Source organism: Talaromyces rugulosus, chromosome II (genome assembly GCF_013368755.1).
Source record: "Talaromyces rugulosus chromosome II, complete sequence".
Classification (NCBI taxonomy): Eukaryota; Fungi; Ascomycota; class Eurotiomycetes; order Eurotiales; family Trichocomaceae; genus Talaromyces; species Talaromyces rugulosus.
This window is the reverse complement of record NC_049562.1, coordinates 4784741-4804509: the sequence shown is the minus strand read 5'-3', so window position 1 is coordinate 4804509 and position 19769 is coordinate 4784741. Positions and strand designations below refer to the sequence as shown.

At 50.1% G+C, this 19769-nt stretch overlaps 7 protein-coding genes across 7 annotated transcripts; 3 read left to right on the top strand and 4 right to left on the bottom strand.

Moving 5' to 3' along the window:
* Positions 1 to 1858: 1858 nt before the first annotated feature.
* TRUGW13939_04127 (uncharacterized protein) lies at positions 1859 to 4819 on the top strand (the record flags this gene model as incomplete). The annotated part of the gene is made up of 1 exon (XM_035487304.1): positions 1859 to 4819. The coding sequence occupies one exon, from the start codon at positions 1859 to 1861 to the stop codon at positions 4817 to 4819; it is 2961 nt and encodes a 986-aa protein (XP_035343197.1).
* Positions 4820 to 5321: 502 nt separating this feature from the next.
* Positions 5322 to 6676, bottom strand: TRUGW13939_04126 (uncharacterized protein; the record flags this gene model as incomplete). Its single annotated transcript, XM_035487303.1, has 2 exons — positions 5322 to 6397; positions 6469 to 6676. 2 exons carry the CDS (start codon positions 6674 to 6676, stop codon positions 5322 to 5324), a joined length of 1284 nt encoding a protein of 427 aa, XP_035343196.1.
* A 969-nt stretch (positions 6677 to 7645) lies between these two features.
* On the bottom strand, positions 7646 to 7975 carry TRUGW13939_04125 (uncharacterized protein; the record flags this gene model as incomplete). Its single annotated transcript, XM_035487302.1, has 1 exon — positions 7646 to 7975. The coding sequence occupies one exon, from the start codon at positions 7973 to 7975 to the stop codon at positions 7646 to 7648; it is 330 nt and encodes a 109-aa protein (XP_035343195.1).
* A 571-nt stretch (positions 7976 to 8546) lies between these two features.
* TRUGW13939_04124 (uncharacterized protein) lies at positions 8547 to 10853 on the bottom strand (the record flags this gene model as incomplete). The annotated part of the gene is made up of 3 exons (XM_035487301.1): positions 8547 to 9698; positions 9815 to 9957; positions 10286 to 10853. Coding segments are annotated over 3 exons (1863 nt in total), but the record flags the coding sequence as incomplete, so codon positions are not given.
* A 367-nt stretch (positions 10854 to 11220) lies between these two features.
* TRUGW13939_04123 (uncharacterized protein) lies at positions 11221 to 11741 on the top strand (the record flags this gene model as incomplete). Its single annotated transcript, XM_035487300.1, has 2 exons — positions 11221 to 11241; positions 11313 to 11741. The coding sequence occupies 2 exons, from the start codon at positions 11221 to 11223 to the stop codon at positions 11739 to 11741; spliced, it is 450 nt and encodes a 149-aa protein (XP_035343193.1).
* A 645-nt stretch (positions 11742 to 12386) lies between these two features.
* Positions 12387 to 15726, bottom strand: TRUGW13939_04122 (uncharacterized protein; the record flags this gene model as incomplete). The annotated part of the gene is made up of 8 exons (XM_035487299.1): positions 12387 to 13322; positions 13380 to 14475; positions 14523 to 14994; positions 15039 to 15101; positions 15160 to 15230; positions 15275 to 15362; positions 15430 to 15607; positions 15682 to 15726. 8 exons carry the CDS (start codon positions 15724 to 15726, stop codon positions 12387 to 12389), a joined length of 2949 nt encoding a protein of 982 aa, XP_035343192.1.
* Positions 15727 to 16725: 999 nt separating this feature from the next.
* TRUGW13939_04121 (uncharacterized protein) lies at positions 16726 to 18779 on the top strand (the record flags this gene model as incomplete). Its single annotated transcript, XM_035487298.1, has 3 exons — positions 16726 to 16935; positions 16990 to 18694; positions 18748 to 18779. 3 exons carry the CDS (start codon positions 16726 to 16728, stop codon positions 18777 to 18779), a joined length of 1947 nt encoding a protein of 648 aa, XP_035343191.1.
* Between the last annotated feature and the right edge of the window lie 990 nt (positions 18780 to 19769).

Here is a 19769-nt window from a genome sequence, read left to right as displayed (position 1 = left end):
CTCTCGGAGATTAATCCATCAATGATGTACCGCGCTACATCATCCACTTCCCCTGCAGTAGACCGGACTATTGGATACTAGTTTCGGGGTTGCCAGATTTGGTAATAAATTTCTTTATTCCCAACGCAAGGGAGGCTATGGCCTCGGTGTTATCGTGGCGGCGATAATTATTATTGTTATAACAAAGACTAATGTGTTCGCCAAGGCTGCTAAGGTCTAAGGGGGGTTATTATGTGTTGGTGTGATGTATCACATTGTCCGAGTACGCGGGGGAGGCTGGTGCTTCTAGTTTATGTCCTAGATACGAACACAGCGCTGATCTGCGCTTGAAAAGTACATGTAAAAGACAGATGACCTTTTGTTAATAATAATAAGAATAACAGATAGTTTTGTAGTTGTGTGTAGACGTAAGATCTCGCAGTTGTCTGCGGATGGCGCTGTCCATGCAGAATCAAGCATTGCATAAAATAACATGTGTGAATAAACATGTAGTATATGGAACATCTAGATATGGGGTGGTCGCATTTTGTGGCATGTAAAGAGAGACTTGATAGACTTTATCATAGTTCTGGCTATCCCTTGCCGGCAGCGCAATCGACCCCTCACTTTTTCTCCCATCCATCCAGTCTTCGGTAGCCTGTCACTGACCTGCATGGTCTCCATATGGCACTGGTCCAGTTGACAGGTACTATATCATGTGCGAGATAATGCCAAACAACCCACACAAAAAGACCCGCCAAAGACATGGTTCGTCGTCTCCCTTGCGCGCGGGGCGAAGTATCCGGCGCAAACCGTGACGCCGATGACCGCCCCAAAAAAGAAACAAGATCAGGTGTTCGTTTCGATGGTCTTTTGAGACTAGCCTCACCCAGCAGTATGGCTCGTTCTACCGAAGCCAATCGATTTTACTCGCGTCCGAGAATAGGCCTCCTCCGACCCTCTAGTAGTTTCGATCCGACAATTAATAAGCACTATGGATGCTAGGTTTTGTCGAGTCCGAGAGCGAAAAAAACAAAACCCTATAGACTGTTCACGTATCTATGCTTGTCTCGGAGACGAGTACTACGGCTAGTTGATGATGCAGCAGCCACTGGGCCCGAAGGAAGCTCGCCTTGTGCAATGTGATCTGTTTTATCACCTAGCAACTATGCTATGTTGCCCCCCTGATATGCAAATCATACGAGGGGATTCGTCTTGTTGCATCATAATTATGAACATCCCTGCCGGATGAACTCTAAGCTATCATATCAAGGGGGCGCCATTGTACAACTCAGCCAGCGAAGGGTCTGTATGTCCTAGATATACTCCACGCTACCTGGCTTCAAGTGGGTGTCTAGATCCCTGTCCCAAACTTTCTTTGTGCCTGGCTTCTTTTCTTATTTTTTTCCTGCTAATTTTGCGGTCGTCACTTCCAGTCTGAGGCTAATTTTTGGCCCACATCTTATTATTATAAGTTTGCTGCCCGCAGCCTCTGGGAATCCGGTCTTTCGCAGAAAGATTTGACTTTGTCCTTGTCACAAGATGTCAGCCTTTACAGGACCTTCTTACCTGTGATGCCAAAGCTTGTGGATTGTACATATGTATTCTATTTGTTTATATTTTTGATTTTGTTCCTGTTCCTGTTCCGACTCCTCCCACTGATGTCGACCTGTCGAATTGAAGCCGCTACATATCAAGACGCTGCCGGCGGAACTAGACTAAGACATTGGACGTTGTCTGCCTCGCTTAACTGACCTCGACCACCTGGAGTTCGATAGTTCAATAGTTCGATGCCCGGTATCCCTGTTACGCCGCGCCCAGTCGTCCCCAATACCGACCTTTTAAAGAGACATCGACACGGCGACTACGCTTGTTTATCATGCCCTCAGTGGCAGTCGGAGAGCCTCAGTTGATTCCCTCCATAGCAGGAGTGCATCATCGACCTCCACCTCGTTCAGCTGGCGCTTCTAGCCGACCTATGCGCAGCGAGAACATTTCCGAACTAGTACGATTCTTTCAGACACCGCAAGGAAACGGAGAATCAGCAGCAGAAGAACACGGCATGAATATCATCAGACACGACGGAGCCATGGATCTGTTCAAGGCCGGCCAGCGTCGTCTCCGCCAATTGGGCCAGGCGAAGCCCGACAAACGCATCAGGGGAACCGAGAGCCCGGTACCTTCTGAAAAGAGCTCTTCCATCAGGAGCACTACTGACAAGGACAAGGCTAAGCGACAGCATTTGCAAGCCCTGCAACGCGAAGGATTGATTCCGAACGCAGATGACAGTCATAATAGTCTGGACACATCGCGTTCGCGGTCTATGCAGGACGTGGAGGCCATGGGCCGTCCATGGCTCGATGACTCAATGCCCGCAAAGGACGGGCGAAAGAGCAACTCCGACAGCTCGAGTCACTTGCGAAGAGAGTCTCTAGGACTAGGTGATCTGGCCGCGCTCGTGGAGTTTTCAGTGTCGTTCCCCGAGTACTATTCCGACGAGCCCAATCCGCCGCCATACCAAGCGCAAAACCCTAATCCGCCGGGCCCGTCGGAGCGCTCCTCAAATGCCAATGCTCAACCTGCCACAGCTAGCACTAACAACGACCACAATGATCGACTGTCAGATAACTTGCCGAGGCCACACACTCACAGGGATGCTTCTGCTTTAGCTGAGCCTAGAGCAGCGCTAGACCACGTAGCGCCGGCGGCGGCCCCCAGTAGGGCCAGTGCTACTAGCAAGACCGTTGACAATCAGCCTAATAGGGGCCAGGATGACAATGGTTGCAGCGGCGATGATGCTAAAAGCCTGGCGGTTTTGTTGCGCGCTACAGAGCGACTGGGGCGAGAAAAGAAGGTGTCGCGAGCACCTGTTCATGCAACTGCTGGTCCCAGTAATACTAGTGGTCTGCAGCCTCATTCTCTCAACCAGGGTGTCACAGACACGCCACTGTTCGTCAAAGCGCCAGAGGTCCAGGTCAAGCATGGCCGCGCCGAAGAGGCCGCGAGGAACAAGACTGCCTCTAGGGGCAATGGCCATCTCCATCCCCCTGCATTGGAATTCCCACCTCAGAGCGAGCCCGATGGTCTTGTCCTGAAGAACCACAACGTAGGCCCCATACCGCTAAAACTAGTGGCGGAATGCCTGCCTCCACGAGGGTCAAGCAGGACAGCTATTTCCAAATCGGCTTCCCCGCAGCTCCTACTGAGTAGCAGCATTAGTAACAAGAAGAAGTCCGACTCTGTTCTCCTCCAACCGACTCATACGGCTTCGAACGCTCCTCGTCCCCAAATTCTTCTTTCGCCGTTTCCAATCCAGACACGTCGCGCCCGGAGCTTGACTCCAGATGTTGCCTCGGGCGGAAAGCAGCGCAAGAAAAAGAAGCAGAAGCTATCTCCGTTGTATGTGGTGAACGCTGCTTCTCCCCTTCCGCCTCCTGACAGGCCTCTCCCCTCGGTACCGCAGCAGCAGGGTGCAGATGTCAATGACCAAAACCCTTTGGCGGACAGAAAGCCTTCTACAACAATGCCGACTCCAGCTCCAGACATGTCCAAAGGGCAAGATGCAGACAGTCCAACTCTAGGACCCACCGTCCACAAGCCGAAGTTACGAAGATCATTGATCGGACCCCGGCCCTCGTCGCGATACTCGATCAGGAGCAACGACCAATCGGAGACGTACGCCGCGAGCGACGAACAGTCATTGAAAGGAACCTCTCCGGGTCGTTCTAGCCTAGAAGCGCTTGATGAAGTCCGGCGAGAGCGGACTGACAAAGTCAATGCCCTACGCATGAGAGACCTGGGAGGGAAAAAAGACGAGCAGTCCGCGACCAACTCGGAGAAATCTTTCCAACATCAAACCAGCGAAGTACGCACGCCAACAGAGTCCATCAGTCACGGCGAGAAACCTAAACGAGATAGAAAGCATCGCGCCAGTGCGGCACCGTTTATTCCCCTCCCAAGTGACCCTCCTCCAGTAGCTTACGATACCCCAAAGAACCCGGGGCGGCGAGGTTCGACTTCTTCTCTTCCCGGATCGACCTCTACGATCAACGGATATGGCGGAGGCTTGTCTCGCAGTGTTAGTGTTACCAGTGGCTCGATAGCGGGCTCTTCTATCCACCATTCGAGAGCTCGCCAGGCTGTCAGAGAACCACCCAAGGGAATCCGACACAGACGGCCAAACTCGCCCTCGCTGCCCTCATCTGATGACGAGGGACCGAAACCGCGCACACGTTACTCGCAAGCTCGTCTGGATTCTGTAATGAGCGAACACCATGTGCAACGTGCTCGCCGAACCGATGCTTTGAAGGAACCCAATCACAATGGACTGCAGCCCCGGCAATTTGATCATCACGAGCCCATATCTCCACACACTCCCAGGTCGCCGCCTAGATCACAGCCTGGTATCCAGCCCCGTCACTCGTACGTTAGTCACTCACAGTCCGTTCATTACCTCGAAGCCCGCGTGGCCATGCTCGAGCGGCAGAACAAAATGCTCCAAGCTGCGCTCCTCGCCGCCCTTGACATTGGCGTCTCCCATGACGCCGAAAGCGTCCGCAGTGGCTCCACAAGCCCTGCATTGGAATCAACGAGAATTCCTACAATCAACGAAAGATCCATGGCATCAACAACCGCCTTCGAAACTCCTAAAACCCGTAAACACACCGCTCACCCCCGTCATCAGTCTTCAAGTCACCACAGCTGGGCTAGTCCCCATCGCCACACCTCCCAAGAAAGTCATGGGAGCTTTGAAACTTCTAGTTCTCACAGTGATGTCAGCATGCGAGCGGTCGAGAACATGCTGAGTGATGTTGAAGTCGGAGCATCCGGGGAATCTTAAACTTGAAAACTTGAACCTCGCTGGATCATTGTTGTTCCCTTTGAATTTTTAGATCTGCAAGACATTCGTTACGACTTTCTATGCTGTGTGACGCTTTTTTAGCCTCATCACGTCTGTTTCGTGGAAATTTTTTGTTTTTTGTTAGATACCACTATGGCTTGTCTTTTTACTATATCTGTACTGGGATTTTCAGGCACTCTTTTTCTCATCTCATTGAATAAATCTGTTTCAATCCTTATTTCTTGGAACTATCTAATATAGAGTTATATTTTTCTTAAACATTGAAGGATGAGGTCAGGCATTGTGCCGTGGTAAACGTTGTTTCCTAAACAGGAAGGTGATGCCCAATTTATGCACGAATGTCAACACGCCATCAATTGCACGGTACTTGTTAAAAACCAGCTAGATTGAAATTATATTCGCATTTATCGTCACATAATTAAATATGCTGAGTCGAATGAGCATTTCGAAGGAAACAGTCAACCGCTATTATTACATATTATCACCAAGTGATATGTTTTCCAACAGTACTCTCTACAGGCGGAATCAACGGCCTCAGGGCATTGCCATAGTCACCCGCATTGGGCGTTCTTAACAATGTATGGATATGGAATTTTTTAGGTTCCTCATTTGTCAGAAACACGCCGGAATGATGATCAAACTCGACTAGGATGACAGGACTCTGTATCCGGTAATAAAACGGGTCTTCGTCGGCAAACCCACCGATCCACGAGAAGTATGTCTCGCTTTCAAATCGACTAATCTCAGCGATCTTGATGTCGCGAGACCTTTGGGGCAGATAGAGCAGGTATTGCTGCAAGACTTCATAGACGAGGTTTTTTTGGTCTGCCGTGAAGTCTGAGACAAGCACGCCTTCATAGGGGATTTTTCGGTTATCGCGGTATGCACCGCACAGGTGTCGTTGGTCGTCCTTGTTGATGCGTCCCGCGGGCATCTCGGGGTCAATCATTTGTTTGTATGTTTGGGCCTTTTGTTGTACGTCAGCCGGCAGAGATTGCATGAGCTGGAGGCCAAGGGCCTCTTCGACTTGGAGGATGCGCGTGCCCTTATGAGGGCCGGAATCGATCTCATTGGGTTCTGCACCGGTAAACCAGGGACTCACAACAAGCTGTCCCTTGTAAAGGAAGACATTGATGCAGAGATGGTGACCGTAGAAAGACCACCCCCACGGCCGTGTGGTCGATGGTCGCCCGAAAAGGACGAAATTGTATGAGAATTCGTTCATGACTTGCGGCGACTCGACCAGTTCTCCGAGGAAGTGGTTGATTTGCATTGCTTTAACTGCTTTGTCGTACCCTTCTGGTGACAGGGTAGTCTCGAGAACTTTGAGAATAGCGTCACGGATAGAGGTGTCGACTTCGTCTAACCGAAGGCCCTTGTGGGCAAGCAAGAACTCTGGGTTGGACCATGTTCGCCACTCGGGAGAGTCGATATGATAGGAAAGTGTTTTGCGCTGTTCATCGCTGAGTAGCTTTGACAGATTCTGGACTGACGTGACGATACTTTCAATGGGAAGACCCTCGTCCTGCAGGGTAAATAAATTGGGGCGTACATTCCCTTGAGTTCAATGTTAGTAATTACACACTTGTTTAAGTACGTAAACACTCGGGTTCCAGTTTCCGACGTACCATCAGTTGTGATTCCCTGAAATGGCTCTTCGTAGAGATCTCGCCAATGCTCATACAACGCGTACAACCACGGCGGAATGTGCTTCGTCTTAAAGGCATGGGCATACTCGTGGGCATCCTGCGCCTTCATCGTCGTGAAACGAGGGATGCCGAGGTCGGGCAAGTACTCGCGGTACTCGCCCGTAGGCTTGTCCTTTGTGGTTGACATCTTCTCCTTGTTCTCGATGGATTTGTCTACCTTCTTTTTGTCGCGGCGACGAGCAGAGAAGAAAAAGGCGGTGAATTCCAGAAAAGCACAACCTCGAACTCAATCCTTTTTTCCCCTCTGATCTCGTCTTTATAGAACACAAGAAGAAACAGCAGAGTCGGGGGAAAGGATAAATGTAGAGAAGAAACGAAGTGTAGGTGGGGAGGACGGAAGAAGTCTTTCCCGCCTGATCTATATCTATCTGCGTACAAGGAGGGTCGCACTGGGAAGGGGACAACACGGCTAGCGGCTATAAATTTTTGCGACCAGTTGACCTGCTTATTTTTTTTTTTTTTTTTCGGTTTGTGCTCCGAAGCTGGCTAAACAGAAGTTGTCCTCGAGCTGTTGAGTGTCGAGAATGTAATATTCAGCCCCAACACGGCCGGTATTTGAAGTCAATAGCCACCACCCTTCAATTGATATAGCAAAGCATCTTGGTAGAACCAAAGCAAACAGAACTATCGCCGCCTTGATCCTACCTCGTGTATTTCTCCTGTATTTAAGTTCTTACTGCGATCAATTCACGAGGACTACCTTTTCTGCTTCGAATTTAGGGCATCGTAATTGGCAGGCGAGTTCCCCACAATCCCCGCCCCCGGACCTGTTAGTGGCCCCGCCGTATATCCGTTACTCCGGCTCGGCTTTTCCGATTGTACGTTTGTACGTTTGTTTCTTTGGTGGAATGCTTTGTTGCAACTCCCTTCAATTATGCACATATTCAACAATAGTCTGGACCATGAGAACCGATATGCATGACTTCCATGTCGACCACCGAAAACTAGACATAATGGAGTGGTGGCAAATAGTACATCACGTCACACGCCAATAAGAAAACCCTCTGGTCATGGCTAGCTCACATAGGCTAACTTCCCATCAACGACTTTGTCAGATTTTCACTTGCACATGTGGTCGACAAGTAAAAGTCGGCTGCTAAATACTCTCGCCATCAACTTGGGGAACTTCACTGACTGGTGCCAAAGTTTCAACATTATATGGTGGTGGGCTGGATATCGGAAATGGTGAGGAAAATTCTGGCTTGTACACCGAGCGCGACTTGAACAGGAAATTCAACATATAAATCATCGTCACGAAGCTGATTAAGGTCAGGAATATGCCTGCCCAAAGACTGTACTTCTCCAATCGGCGCTGGCGTTGTTCGGGGGTTTCGTAGCCCTGAGTCAGATGGATAGTCTGCTCATGAGGAGGCTCTTGGGCGTTATTTCTATCGGTTGATGTACCTCTAAGCGTCACTGGGGACATTGTGGCGTTGCTAGGTCGAGGATGAAGCAATGTGGTATGAGTGGAAGTAGTGGTGTGGCGAGAAGTACATGTACCAGTGTTGTGAGAGTATGAAGAACAGTGTCAAGTGGGTGGCAAGAGGAACATTTTAAGAGGCACCACCAATGTTTACTAATGCCTTCCAATGTTGTTGTTTCATCTAATCTTTTTCGTCGGCATCCTGATAGCTGCCTAAAGAGATTTTTATACAAAGAAGGATCCACCAGTTGACAAAGGTTTCTATGCAAACAAAGTAATTTGTCCACGAACCTGCCTTTGCTCAAAGAACGCGGCTAGAGGATTTGCCCTATTGACATAAGTCTTTTTCTCTTATTGGCCGTTATCAGTGCCTAATATTATTTAAGGGCAATTAGGAAGACAATGCAAGGATTATTAGATGCATATGTGGACTCCCTATCAGCGGTCAGAATAATGTATTGCAAGAAAGGCTATTCATTATAAATTAAAAACATCAGGAAAAGTAATAGTTACATGCTACTGTATCAGCGGGGCAAATAAAAATAGCGAGCATGACTGGCACCTCGTCAAAGCACTATAGCGAGACCTCTTCTAGCTCCCCCTCACCCTCTTGCTGACCCTGGCTTGGCTTTTTGGCAACCTGATCCTCAGAGGATGGCTTTTGTGGTGAATCCTTCGGTGCCTCGCTTTCTTTGTCGCTGTCGTCTTCGTCCTGCTCTCCGTTCGTCCCCTTCTCTCCATTTTGCTTCGGCGTTTCAGCATCCTCGTCTTTTGGAGGTAGGGGCGGTGGAGTTTTTTCCTCTTCTTCTTCCTCCTCCTCCTCCTCCTCTGGATTCTCATTCATCTCGGTGGGGGCGCCTGGAAAGGGTGTAGGGGGTCCTTCGGGTACTTCTTCAGGGGCAGGCCGCGAGGGAAGGTTTAACTGGCTTCCTGTCGGGGGAGTTGTGGTACCTGGAACCGTCGATTCTGTTTCTTGTTGTTGCTGTTGTTGCTGCTGCTGGGATGTTTGTCGTGGTCCCAGTTGCCGATGTTTTGGGTCCGCATTCAGGTAGTAGCCTCGAACACCAACAATCGTTCCCTCTGATTCACATGCATCCACCCATTCCGGCCGCACCACGGGAATATTCATTTCAACGGCCTTCTCCCACAGAGGACCACGACCTTCGGTACAGACAAAGTGTGTTGTGTCTATGCGAACAGTGTCGATGAGCTTGCCGCCAATTCGATCGACCGCGCGAACCAGAGCTTCTTTCTGAGGCTGTGGCATAACACCGGGGCTGACTGTAATACCAGAGAGATCGGTCATCTTGTGAGTGCGGCATGTCAATTTCTCCGAATGATACGTGCCGGCAGATGTGCGCAAGACAAGATGGAACGTGTACTCGGTATGTATAGCAAGGCCGCTGATCTTAGTGCTGAGCATTTCCAGTGGACGAGGTATCGAGCCAGCCTTGGAGCCGTTGCGATATAAGGACAGGGATTTCAGGGAGGCGGTGGCCAGATTGATCGGATCCCATTCCAGGACGAGGGAGGTCTGTGTTGCATTGCGCAGGCGGAGAATGGGCGCAGAAGGTGTTTCGAGGCCGTATGTATTCAGGATACGTTTTTGAAGCGATTGGAAATTTCCTATGCTTGTTGATTCGGCGGCGTGGTTCCTTGAGACATCGATGTCGACAATGCTTCCTGAGCTAATGTTAGTCGGAAGCAGCACGGACGGGAATTCGATCTATAGTTGAAAAAGTCGGTTAGTTATTTTGGCGAGCATAGCAAAATTAACGAGCAAGAGATTCTTTATCCATTCTGCATAAACAATGGATATTCTTCTCCGGAGCGAAGACCTACCAGTCGGTTGTCTTGTGTCAACAACACGGCAACACCAGCGTCGACCTTGCCCACAGTCAATGAGACCAGCATATTGGCAAGTCCAATCCGAGGACGCAGATATAACGACTTGGATGAATAAAGAGCAATAGGCGAATCGAGCACTGCAGTTGCGGTTGATTGAAACGATGTTGAAACGTAACGCCTGAGGGCGACGATGCCGAGAGAATGCGCCAAGCCCCCCAGGCACCGGGCCGGACTTGCCCAATCACGGAACATGGCCACGTTTTATGACCCACCGCTGCTATTAATATCTTCTTAAGAAGATAGAGAATTAGAGATGCTTCATCTTGTGCTATCTTATTTTTCGTCAGGATGCTACCTTTATGCATTTTTCAATGTCCCCGGGTACACAAATAGAGTTGAGGGTTATTATAACAAGAATATTATACAAAAATAATGGTCACATTATTGTACGGCTTTATGCCGTACGTATTAGTTGCGAGATATCATTAATCGCAGCATCGCTCTTTGCGCCACGGTTCTTTCTCATCGTCTCCATGCCCCTCAATGTACGGAGAAAAAGGCCCGTCAGTTCGCGCTTCATGTCCGCTGGTTCTTGTGTGACGGCGCCTTTCGAGATGATAATGTCACAAAACCCACGTATAGGTTGCTGGCGAAGAGGTATTTGCATCGGTAAATTTTCGAGGGCGAGAGGTCGTCCAACCGGATCATATCCTTGCTGGTAAAGTACCTCGCAGAAGATCTTGCGTACGCGTTTCGCAGTGGTCGTTCGGACGACTTTCTTCAGCGGAATTGTATGTGAAATAGCCCGCCACCAAAACGTGTTCCGATCCCGGTCCTTGTAAAGATGCTGGATTTTGGGCTTCAGAGGATGTGGCTGCGATCCGGTGTGTTCTGCAGCCCATCTGGTCATGATGCATGTGTCGTGGTAGTAGCAGAGGTAATTTGGGGATCCCACGCTCCTCGTTTTGACCACCAAAGGGCTCTGCAACGGGGGGAGTCTCATGATGGATTCGTTACCAGTGTTGGCTGGGATCTAGCAATGCAAAAGCTCATATTAGCGACGACAGGTCCACTGCGATAGGCCCATCCCCCCGGAATACATTGACAAAGAGAGAATAATCGAGGTGCTGTTGCGCTGCCGGCAGAACCACGGGCGGTCAACTTCGGCGCCTGAGGCACGCACAGAAAAATCTCTTAGCAGCGAATCGGGAAGAATCAGGCGTCAACAAGTTACAGCGCCCGCCGCGCACCCCCCACCACAGAGGGCTTTTTAAATTGCCACACTGCGCCCCCCCTCTTTCTTCTCGACAACACCGCCGCCCGCAGCACTCGCTCCCCCCTTCATAAAATCCAGACGACTGGTCATTTCAACTGCGTGAAATTGCAAGTGCCGTCTCAAGATGCCTAAGAATAAGGGAAAGGTAAGCCTTGGCCTTTGGAATACCCCGCTTTTTGTCTCGCGACGGCCGACTAACTTGTCAAAAAAATACAGGGTGGTAAGAACAGACGTCGTGGAAAGAACGAAAACGACAACGAGAAGCGCGAGCTCATCTTCAAGGAGGATGGCCAGGAATACGCCCAGGTCGTGAAAATGCTGGGCAACGGACGCCTCGAGGCTCAGTGTTTTGATGGCGAGAAGCGCTTGGCGCACATCCGAGGAAAACTGCGCAAGAAGGTGTGGATCAACCAGGGCGACATCATCCTGCTCTCGCTTCGCGACTATCAAGACGAAAAAGGCGATGTCATCATGAAATACAACGCCGATGAGGCCCGTAGTCTCAAGGCCTACGGCGAGTTGCCGGAGACAGCCAAGATCAACGAGACCGACACCTACGGCCACGAGGGCTTCGAGGACAACGTCGAGTTCGACGAGGACCGCGACAGCAGCGACGACAAGGAGATCGACGTCGACGAGATCTAAAAATCCCCACCAACCCCGGCGGAGTTGCCATTCAACAGGCAGAGCTGGCATACTCCACCGCTACCCAGTGCCATGGTCCATTTGAATCGCTTTCTATTTGAGACAACTTTGCTTTTGAAATCGATAACCTCATCTCTGAAACTTTATACACATGATGTTTCACCTACGAACCTCATTGCTTGACCTGGTTTAAAAGAGGCACCAGTTTAAACCTGCTGACTTTGTCCATGTTCTACGAGACACTGCAGTCGCACCTCTCGGCAGGTCATGATAGTGCACTCATGGGTGTATTCGCATGTTTAGGTTCAATGGCCTGGCACGAAATCTCCTCACTCCAACCTTCTTTGTTGGTGCTGTTTCGCGGGAATGGTCCATTTTCTTAACAATGATTCCTGTTGTACTTCCAAGGCCAAGTGCAAGCTCTGCATTGTGTCGTGCCTAATTCCCCCGCTTATACGTCATTTTTTATTTCCTTATGATAACTATGATGTTTGTTCACGTGGAGGCTAAAAAGTTGTTGGGATTCATAGATAGCATACCAGTAGGAGTTGGCAATGCACATATCCTTCTGTCTTTATATTTTTAAATATCTCAATGAGTCACTTACAACAGTCATAACTTTACCCGTAATACTAACATCTAAGCTCACGAACCCCCATCATTATTTTCAAAAACGTTTTTCCTGAAAAACCTCACAATCTTTCGCCCCGTTTCTCTCCCAACAAGTGGATTGAGTTCTTCCACGTCCATATTTGCGAGTTGATGAATATTACTCGTCTCCACAGTCAGCCGCTCGAGGACTGCCGGGTTTACACCGGGAACGGCGCGAAGCATATCCTGTGGAAGCTGGTTAAATGCTCGATGCTCGATTCCAGAGGCAGCCATGACGTTTCCAGAGCTGGCTGATTCAGAAATGTCGATATCAAGACCAATTTGGACTGCCCGAATAGGATCGGGTTCTGGGTTATTCTTTTTAAGCTCTGCAAAGATCTCCGCCGTTTGGGAGGGTGACGAAGACCAGATGATTTTAAGGCGAGGAAATGCGAGTGTCAGAAGAACCAGCATATGTTGTGCAGACTTGGGGCTGGACGGATTGGCCAAGGAGCTGCTATTCGCCACCGTGGTAGGGTTCCCGGATGATGTGAAAACGTAATCTGAAAGAAAGCCTGTGCTAGGCATCGAAGCCGAAGCAAATGCGTCAAAGGTGAAGGATTTGTTCTGGTCGAATTCGATCAAGAGCATCGGGTTCTTGTAGTGTTGAAGCATGGTCTCGGCTTGGTTATATAGGCGTCCGTTCTTAAGAGAGCTGATTAGATCTCGCACCGACTTACGCTCGACACATATATCTGGTGTCAAGACATAATCTCCAACCGTCAGTTGACAGGGCACGACGACATTGCTACGACCATGAAGCAACGACGGAAGCGCACTTCGGAATTCTCGAACATCAACGACAACAGTGAGTGGTGCCGCTGTTGCTGCCAATCTCCCGCCACCTGCGATTCGAGTGTTGACGGTTCTCAAAAATAGCTCTTCTGGATCCTCGAGGCTCTTATCATGGGTCAAAGTAACGGCCATACCCTGGTGGGTTTTGATCAGTCAAAAATGAAATATATACTGTTCTGAGAAAACACTTACACTCTTCTCTTTGATGAGCTTGGTGAATGCATCTTTTTCTCGTCGAACTGCGCTCAGGTAACGCTGTTCTTCGACAGATCCTCCATAGTACATGAAGTATACTCGCACATTGCGGTCCGTATGGGAGCTGCGATACACCTCTACTCGGCGTATGAAAGCAGCATCTGGTTCGTACATAATAATATACCGCGGACGAGCTTCCTCTAGAATCCGTTCGTCCATATCACCATCATAAGGGTGAATCATAACAAGGTCATTCATATCGTAAAGCTCGTAGTAGTCTTCCATATCCTCCAAATCGTCAACAATAACGTCTTCTTTCAAAGTTTCTTCCTCGCCGCGTGGTTGTAGATCGTCTAATAACTCGGAAACTTGAATAGGCGCTTCAACATCGGCCTGGACACTGCTGTTCGGTGTTCGTCCAGCCATGGTAGGACCCGCAGCACCACCTCGCACACGGCGTCGTTTGTTTGGAGGTGCTCTTCCTGTAGCAGTCGATGTATTTGATCCGCGACTGGGCGTATCATTTGAGCTCTGTTTTGAAGAATACAAGTTCTCTCTAACGTGAGTAAAGTTCTGCTTCCAATTCAAATATTCTCTCAGCTTCCTTCGCATCATTAATTCGGCGGATGAATCTCCTGCAGAGTCGGCTTCGTCGGAATCAAGTTGTTCCAAATCAATATTTGCACTTGGCTTCACATGCCTCGACTCTAAAAAGCCTCGAACTTGTTTGCATGTGCGTTGATCGCTGCACATGATCAGAACAGTACTATGTGAATCATCGCGGGTTGTCGGATTGAGGTAGGCATCCTGCTCAATTTCTTGAAGGATTTCGGCAAGCACATTCCACTTTGGCTGTTCTTCTAACACGGGTTGCAACGCTGTTGAAAAGGAAGTTGAAAACGGTGTGGTGTCGTCTCCGGTAATCTTGCCTCTATACACGCGTGATTTTGCAGTCTCGAATAGGACATGTGCAGCATCGAGGAAGAGCCATGGTGAAAAACTGTGCCTTGTTGACCCCGGGGGAGCAGAATGCGCTGCGACAATAGTGTCCAAGTATTTCAATAGAGACACGGCATCGTAGGTGAGAAGAGAGCTATAAGAGTTAGCAATATCATGGATGCATAGGACAACAATTCTTACTGTAGTATCGCTCTCAGGACTGTCAGGTCGCTCGCAATTTGCCGAGTCCTAAAGCTAACACGATGCCATATAGGATCCAACTGCCTCCGTATCGACACATCAAAGTTCTTATGTAGCGCACTGTCCAAAGTCCAATCTTCCATATCTAGGCCAGAGTTGGCCTTTTTGAGCTCGGAAATGCTCGTTTCAACACATTCCAAAACCGCGTTTTGAATCTCTCTCATTTTGTCACTCATGGGAACCTCGAGTTCAATCACTTCCGCCTTGCGACGGCCTTCAAGAGATTCTGCAACGGTAACGTGAAATCTGGGCCATAAAGAAGGTTTTCTCATGAAGAGATTTCGCATCATATTTGACAATGGTGCAAACCCAGTGGTGAAGGGCTCGGGGCTGTCAGAAAATGCTTTTAAGAAGCCAGACTTGTTAAATTGACGGTAAACTCGGACTATAAACGCTTCCAAGGCGGTTGCAACTACCCTGGTCCGAGGTTAACTATATCCACAAAAAAATCCTAACAATTCACTTGCCTCTCTGCATGCAATAAAATGATGCCGGTGATTTTCTCTGGGTCAAGCAGCTCTGGCATGCCATCAGTGGTCTATTCTCAAGGCGTCGTTTCTATGGCTCCAAAACCTACTTGACAATAAATCCACGACAAGTATACGCGATGTGACACTCAATATGCCGCCTTGTTCGTATATCTTGGATCTAGATTGGTTAGTGGTTGTCGAGATTGCTTGGCTATAACGCACCTCATAGGCACACCCGCTCTATCGGTATTAATTACTTTCAACCCGCGGGCCAAGGGGGTTTTGCTGATGGCATAGTGTTCGGCGAGGGCTTTGTGGAACATCAGTCACGAATTCCTTTTTATATTACTAGCAATGATAGCCTCTGCAACACATACCTTCACCGATCCACTCATTCTCGCGATCATCTGCCCCCACAACCAGGACCAGGCTATTTCCCGCCGCATCATAGGTGTGGAGCAGGTTCGTCACAAGACGCAAAAGCCCGAGGCCCCGGGCGAGGACAACGAGCTCATCTTCGTTGCGGAGCTCGTTGAAGAGGTCTTGTTGGTATTGCTGGGGGAGATGATAATCAGGACGGATATTCTCTCTCTCTCTCTCTCTATATGGATATGTAGAATACAACTCACCAGAGGCAACGAAAGCTTCACCGGGGCACTCGGTCGTTGGGACATGAGGATTCACGCTGTCTCTGGCGCGTTCGGAGAAGTCGCGCTCCGGCTGAAATATGACGGGTGGCCACGTGACCTCTCTGAACGCGATTGCCTAAGATATTGTTCCTCGTAGATTAAGTAAAATAATTTGATGTAAATTAATAATTTGCGGCAGATAGAAAAATATATAGCAATACATGTATGTATTATATAAAATATTCCAAGAGTGGTACAGTGTACGCCATACTCAGCGTCAAAGCCCAATGTTGCCTGAAATGGCATAGTTAGTCGGTATGGACATCTTATCGTGGCTCTCCATGGACGGCGTGTTCATGCTATCAACACCAGTTGAGTTACGATATATCGACTCATTAATAATATTGTGTAAAATATAAAATAAACAATCACTTCAAACAACATTGCAGACGCAGGCCCCCCTCGTGTTGTGTATATGCACGCTGCCGACGATGACGTAGCCAGCTCGTGTTTTTGGACCAGGCGTTTTTCTATACAGCGCCAACACCTCGCAGAATACGTACAGGCAGAGTCTGGCAGTGGCAATAAAGCGTCTTAGGCCGGCTTTCCTTCAGTAAATGCAGTTTTCAGCTATACTGTTTGGCGTTGGCGGGTTCTAGAAGAGCTGCGGCCACCCCACTATTAAGGCTAATGCCACGCCTGGTCCGTGCCGGCTGCCTAACTAACAAGTTACTAACAACCCGCCCAGCCAAACCCCCGTCCGTAACTCTCGCTGACCACAAACTGTCCACTGTCCCTTTCGGCCTCACCTTCACCACACACCGGCCACCAGTCTTCTTTGCGCCATTCTGCCGTCTATCGTTCGAACCGGCCGCGCTCCACCGACAGTACTACCTATCACATACCACATTCGCTGTGGGTGCACATTGTCCGCCCTCCGCTGTTGCGCCATCTCACCTGCGATGTATCACCGAAGATACTAAAAGTGCCAGCCTACAAATTTCCTCTCCTCAGTTCGACTGAATCAGCCCCGGCTCGCTCGCCATGCCGTCCATTCTGACCGATGCGGATAAGGAAACCGTGAAGAGAACGGTTCCCAAGCCCGGTAACAAGATTCTTGCCGTCGGTGTCGCGCGACTCTACGTTGCCCACCCTAGCACCCAAAAATGGACATACACAGGGCTGCAGGGTGCTGCTGTTCTTGCCAATGACTTGGTCGGTCACACTTTCTGGCTCAAGCTTGTCGATGTCTCTGTACGTATTGCACTCACCCGTGAACACGGGGCGCAGAATGGCTAACATCAACAGCCCGCGAGCCGCGGAGTTATATGGGATCAAGAAGTCTACGAGGGCTTCTATTACAACCAAGACCGTGTTTTCTTCCACACTTTCGAGTTAGAAGAATGTCCGGCTGCCCTGTCGTTTGCCGACGAGAAGGAGGCAAAAACGTTCATGAAAAAGATGCATGAGCGTGAGAAAAGCGCAAGCAAAGAAACGAAGGCGACCCCGTTCTCCTCCACTCGCGGGCAAGGACCGGCTCCAGTATCGAATGGGAAACCGGGTCGCTCACTCTTTGGAGGCCTGCTGGGTCGAAGTTCATCCACTGCTGCACCAGTTGCGCCTCCGACTGCCCCTCCGAGTGCGCCTCTGATTGCTCCTCCAAGTGCCCCTCCAAGTGCTCCTCCAAGTGCTCCTCCGCCTGTTACAGCTCCAAGACAACCTTCGCCAGCTCCGATCCTAGCTCCCACGCCGGCGCCCAAAACTTCGTCATTGGATCTTACTGACCCAGCTATTCAAGGCGTGCTAGCGGAGTTACGGGGAATGGGCATTACAGAAGACCAAATCCAAGACAACGAAGATTTCATCAAATCCTACATTCAGAAACAGGCCGATAGCGCCGATGGGGCTGCAGCTTCTGCAGAAGACGATCGAAAAGTTAAAGCACCCCCGCCGCCTCCTCCAGCAGCGCCGCCAGCTCCAAAGGCTTCTGCAATCAGTCCTCAGAATACTGGTGGCAGTGGTGGTCGGCGCGGTCCTCCTCCACGACCGCCTCCATCGCGCCGACGACCAGATGCGTCTCCAACGCTGCAAGAACCTGAAGCCCCTGCTCCTCCGCCGCCTCGAGAACCTTCACCACCTCGGCCAAGATTCCGAGCACCACCGCCAATTGCAGATGCTGGTAAATTTGCTCAGCCTGTGACTGCACCGGGCCGGCCACGAGCCTCATCCAGTGTTACACCTGGTCCTCCTCCGCCTCCGCGACCACCAAAAACCCCGTTGGAACATTCCCAGTCTCCGCCTCCGCCTCCAAGACCACACGGTGTTCCTCCTCCATTCCAAGGGGACCGCAAAGTCTCAGCGCCGCCGGCACCTCCTAGCCGCAGTCCGGCCCATGCACCACCTCCTCCGCCACCTCGCGATAATAGTCCGCAGCTCAGAAACTCGTATGGAGCAGCTTCCCCTATTCCTCCTCCACCTCCAGCACGAGTTCCGGTGTCTCCTCCCCCCCCTCCTTCGGCTTCTCGTCCAGTACCGCCTCCACCGCCTCCTCCATCCTCAGGAGCTCCACCACCTCCGCCACCTCCGCCTCCATCTTCAGGAGCACCAGTACCGCCGCCGCCGCCGCCGCCTCCTCCATCTTCCGGGGCACCACCCCCTCCCCCTCCACCACCACCTCCTTCTACAGGAGCTCCTCCGCCTCCTCCTCCACCCCCTCCGGGTGGATCGGGCCCTCCCGCACCTCCTCCGCCGCCAGGAGGACCAGCTCCGCCACCTCTGCCATCAGGTGGCGATGGACGAGACGGTTTGCTTGCGGCCATTCGTGCCTCTGGTGGAGGTGGGTTGCGAAGGGTCAACGCTTCTGAAAAGCGTGACCGAAGTGCCGCAGCGGTTCCTGGTGGAGCTAGTGATACACCAGCTGTGTCAACACCTGGTGCTGGTCCTGGTGGTGGTGGTCTCGCAGACGCCCTTCAGGGTGCGTTGGCTAAACGAAAACAAAAAGTCAGCGGCAGTGGTATGTATTCCTTTCTAGATTCTCTATTTTATGGCTTGCTAACTGTTGGACAGACGACGAGAAGGATGACGATGATGACTGGTAATACAAACCGCCTGTATATATACCTTTATTATCAAACAAATACAGCAACACCAGTTGTTGGGCCACTATTAGTACCTGGACAAACCAGAGTGCATATCTTAGATCCCCCAATTCCATTGATTTCAATGTTCAAATATTGTAACAACTCTATGTAAATTCTATTTTACGTATCAAAACCTAAGTGAAAGATAAGGCTATACTTTTACACACTATATTAATTGGTTGCTCATCAATTAATACCATTGAATGTCATATCTCAACCGATGTGACAGACCTCATGAGATGTTCCCTGCATAGTAGGAGTCCTACGAGAACCAGTCAAACACACTGTCAAACGTCTGCCTGCGGTTCGGCACGCTTTTTGCTAGAGGGTCCCCTCCACTCGGGCCAGAATGAATAGCTCTCGAATTTGGTCGCTCAGCCTCAAACATGGGCCAGGTGCTGTCATCCATGCTTGAAGGAAGCCATTCGAGATAGCCTCTGATATCCATATCTCCCATGTCGACGGCTGTCAGGCCCTCGCGAGCTTGAGCATAGCCATTTACGATGTTGCTTCTTGCTTACTGATCCCACGTCGTCGACGTAGCCAATCCGTCTAGCTTGTGGTCACTTTGCGGCATATCGATGACTTGTGGAGAGTTGATACAGCCGCTGCTCCCGGTGTTCCTCCCAGCTGACGACGCATAGCGAGACACATGGGCCTGTGCAAGAGAAAGACAGCCGCAACGTGTTGCAGTCTGAAGCACACGGTAGTTAGCAGACGCATTTGAGATCGTATTTTGCAAAGTAGGTGGTTGTTATAGCCAATAAACTCAGATCCTACCCGATTTCCGGCGTCAGGGGGCCACCTCGGAAGTGGACGATATTTTCAAATATTACAAAAAAGGGAGTAAAGGGGAAATAGAGTAGCTGCCTGTGATAGTTTATCTGTCAGTACATGTAGCTGATTAAAAGGTGTTCGACTTTCATACCAGGCTACACCATTATACAC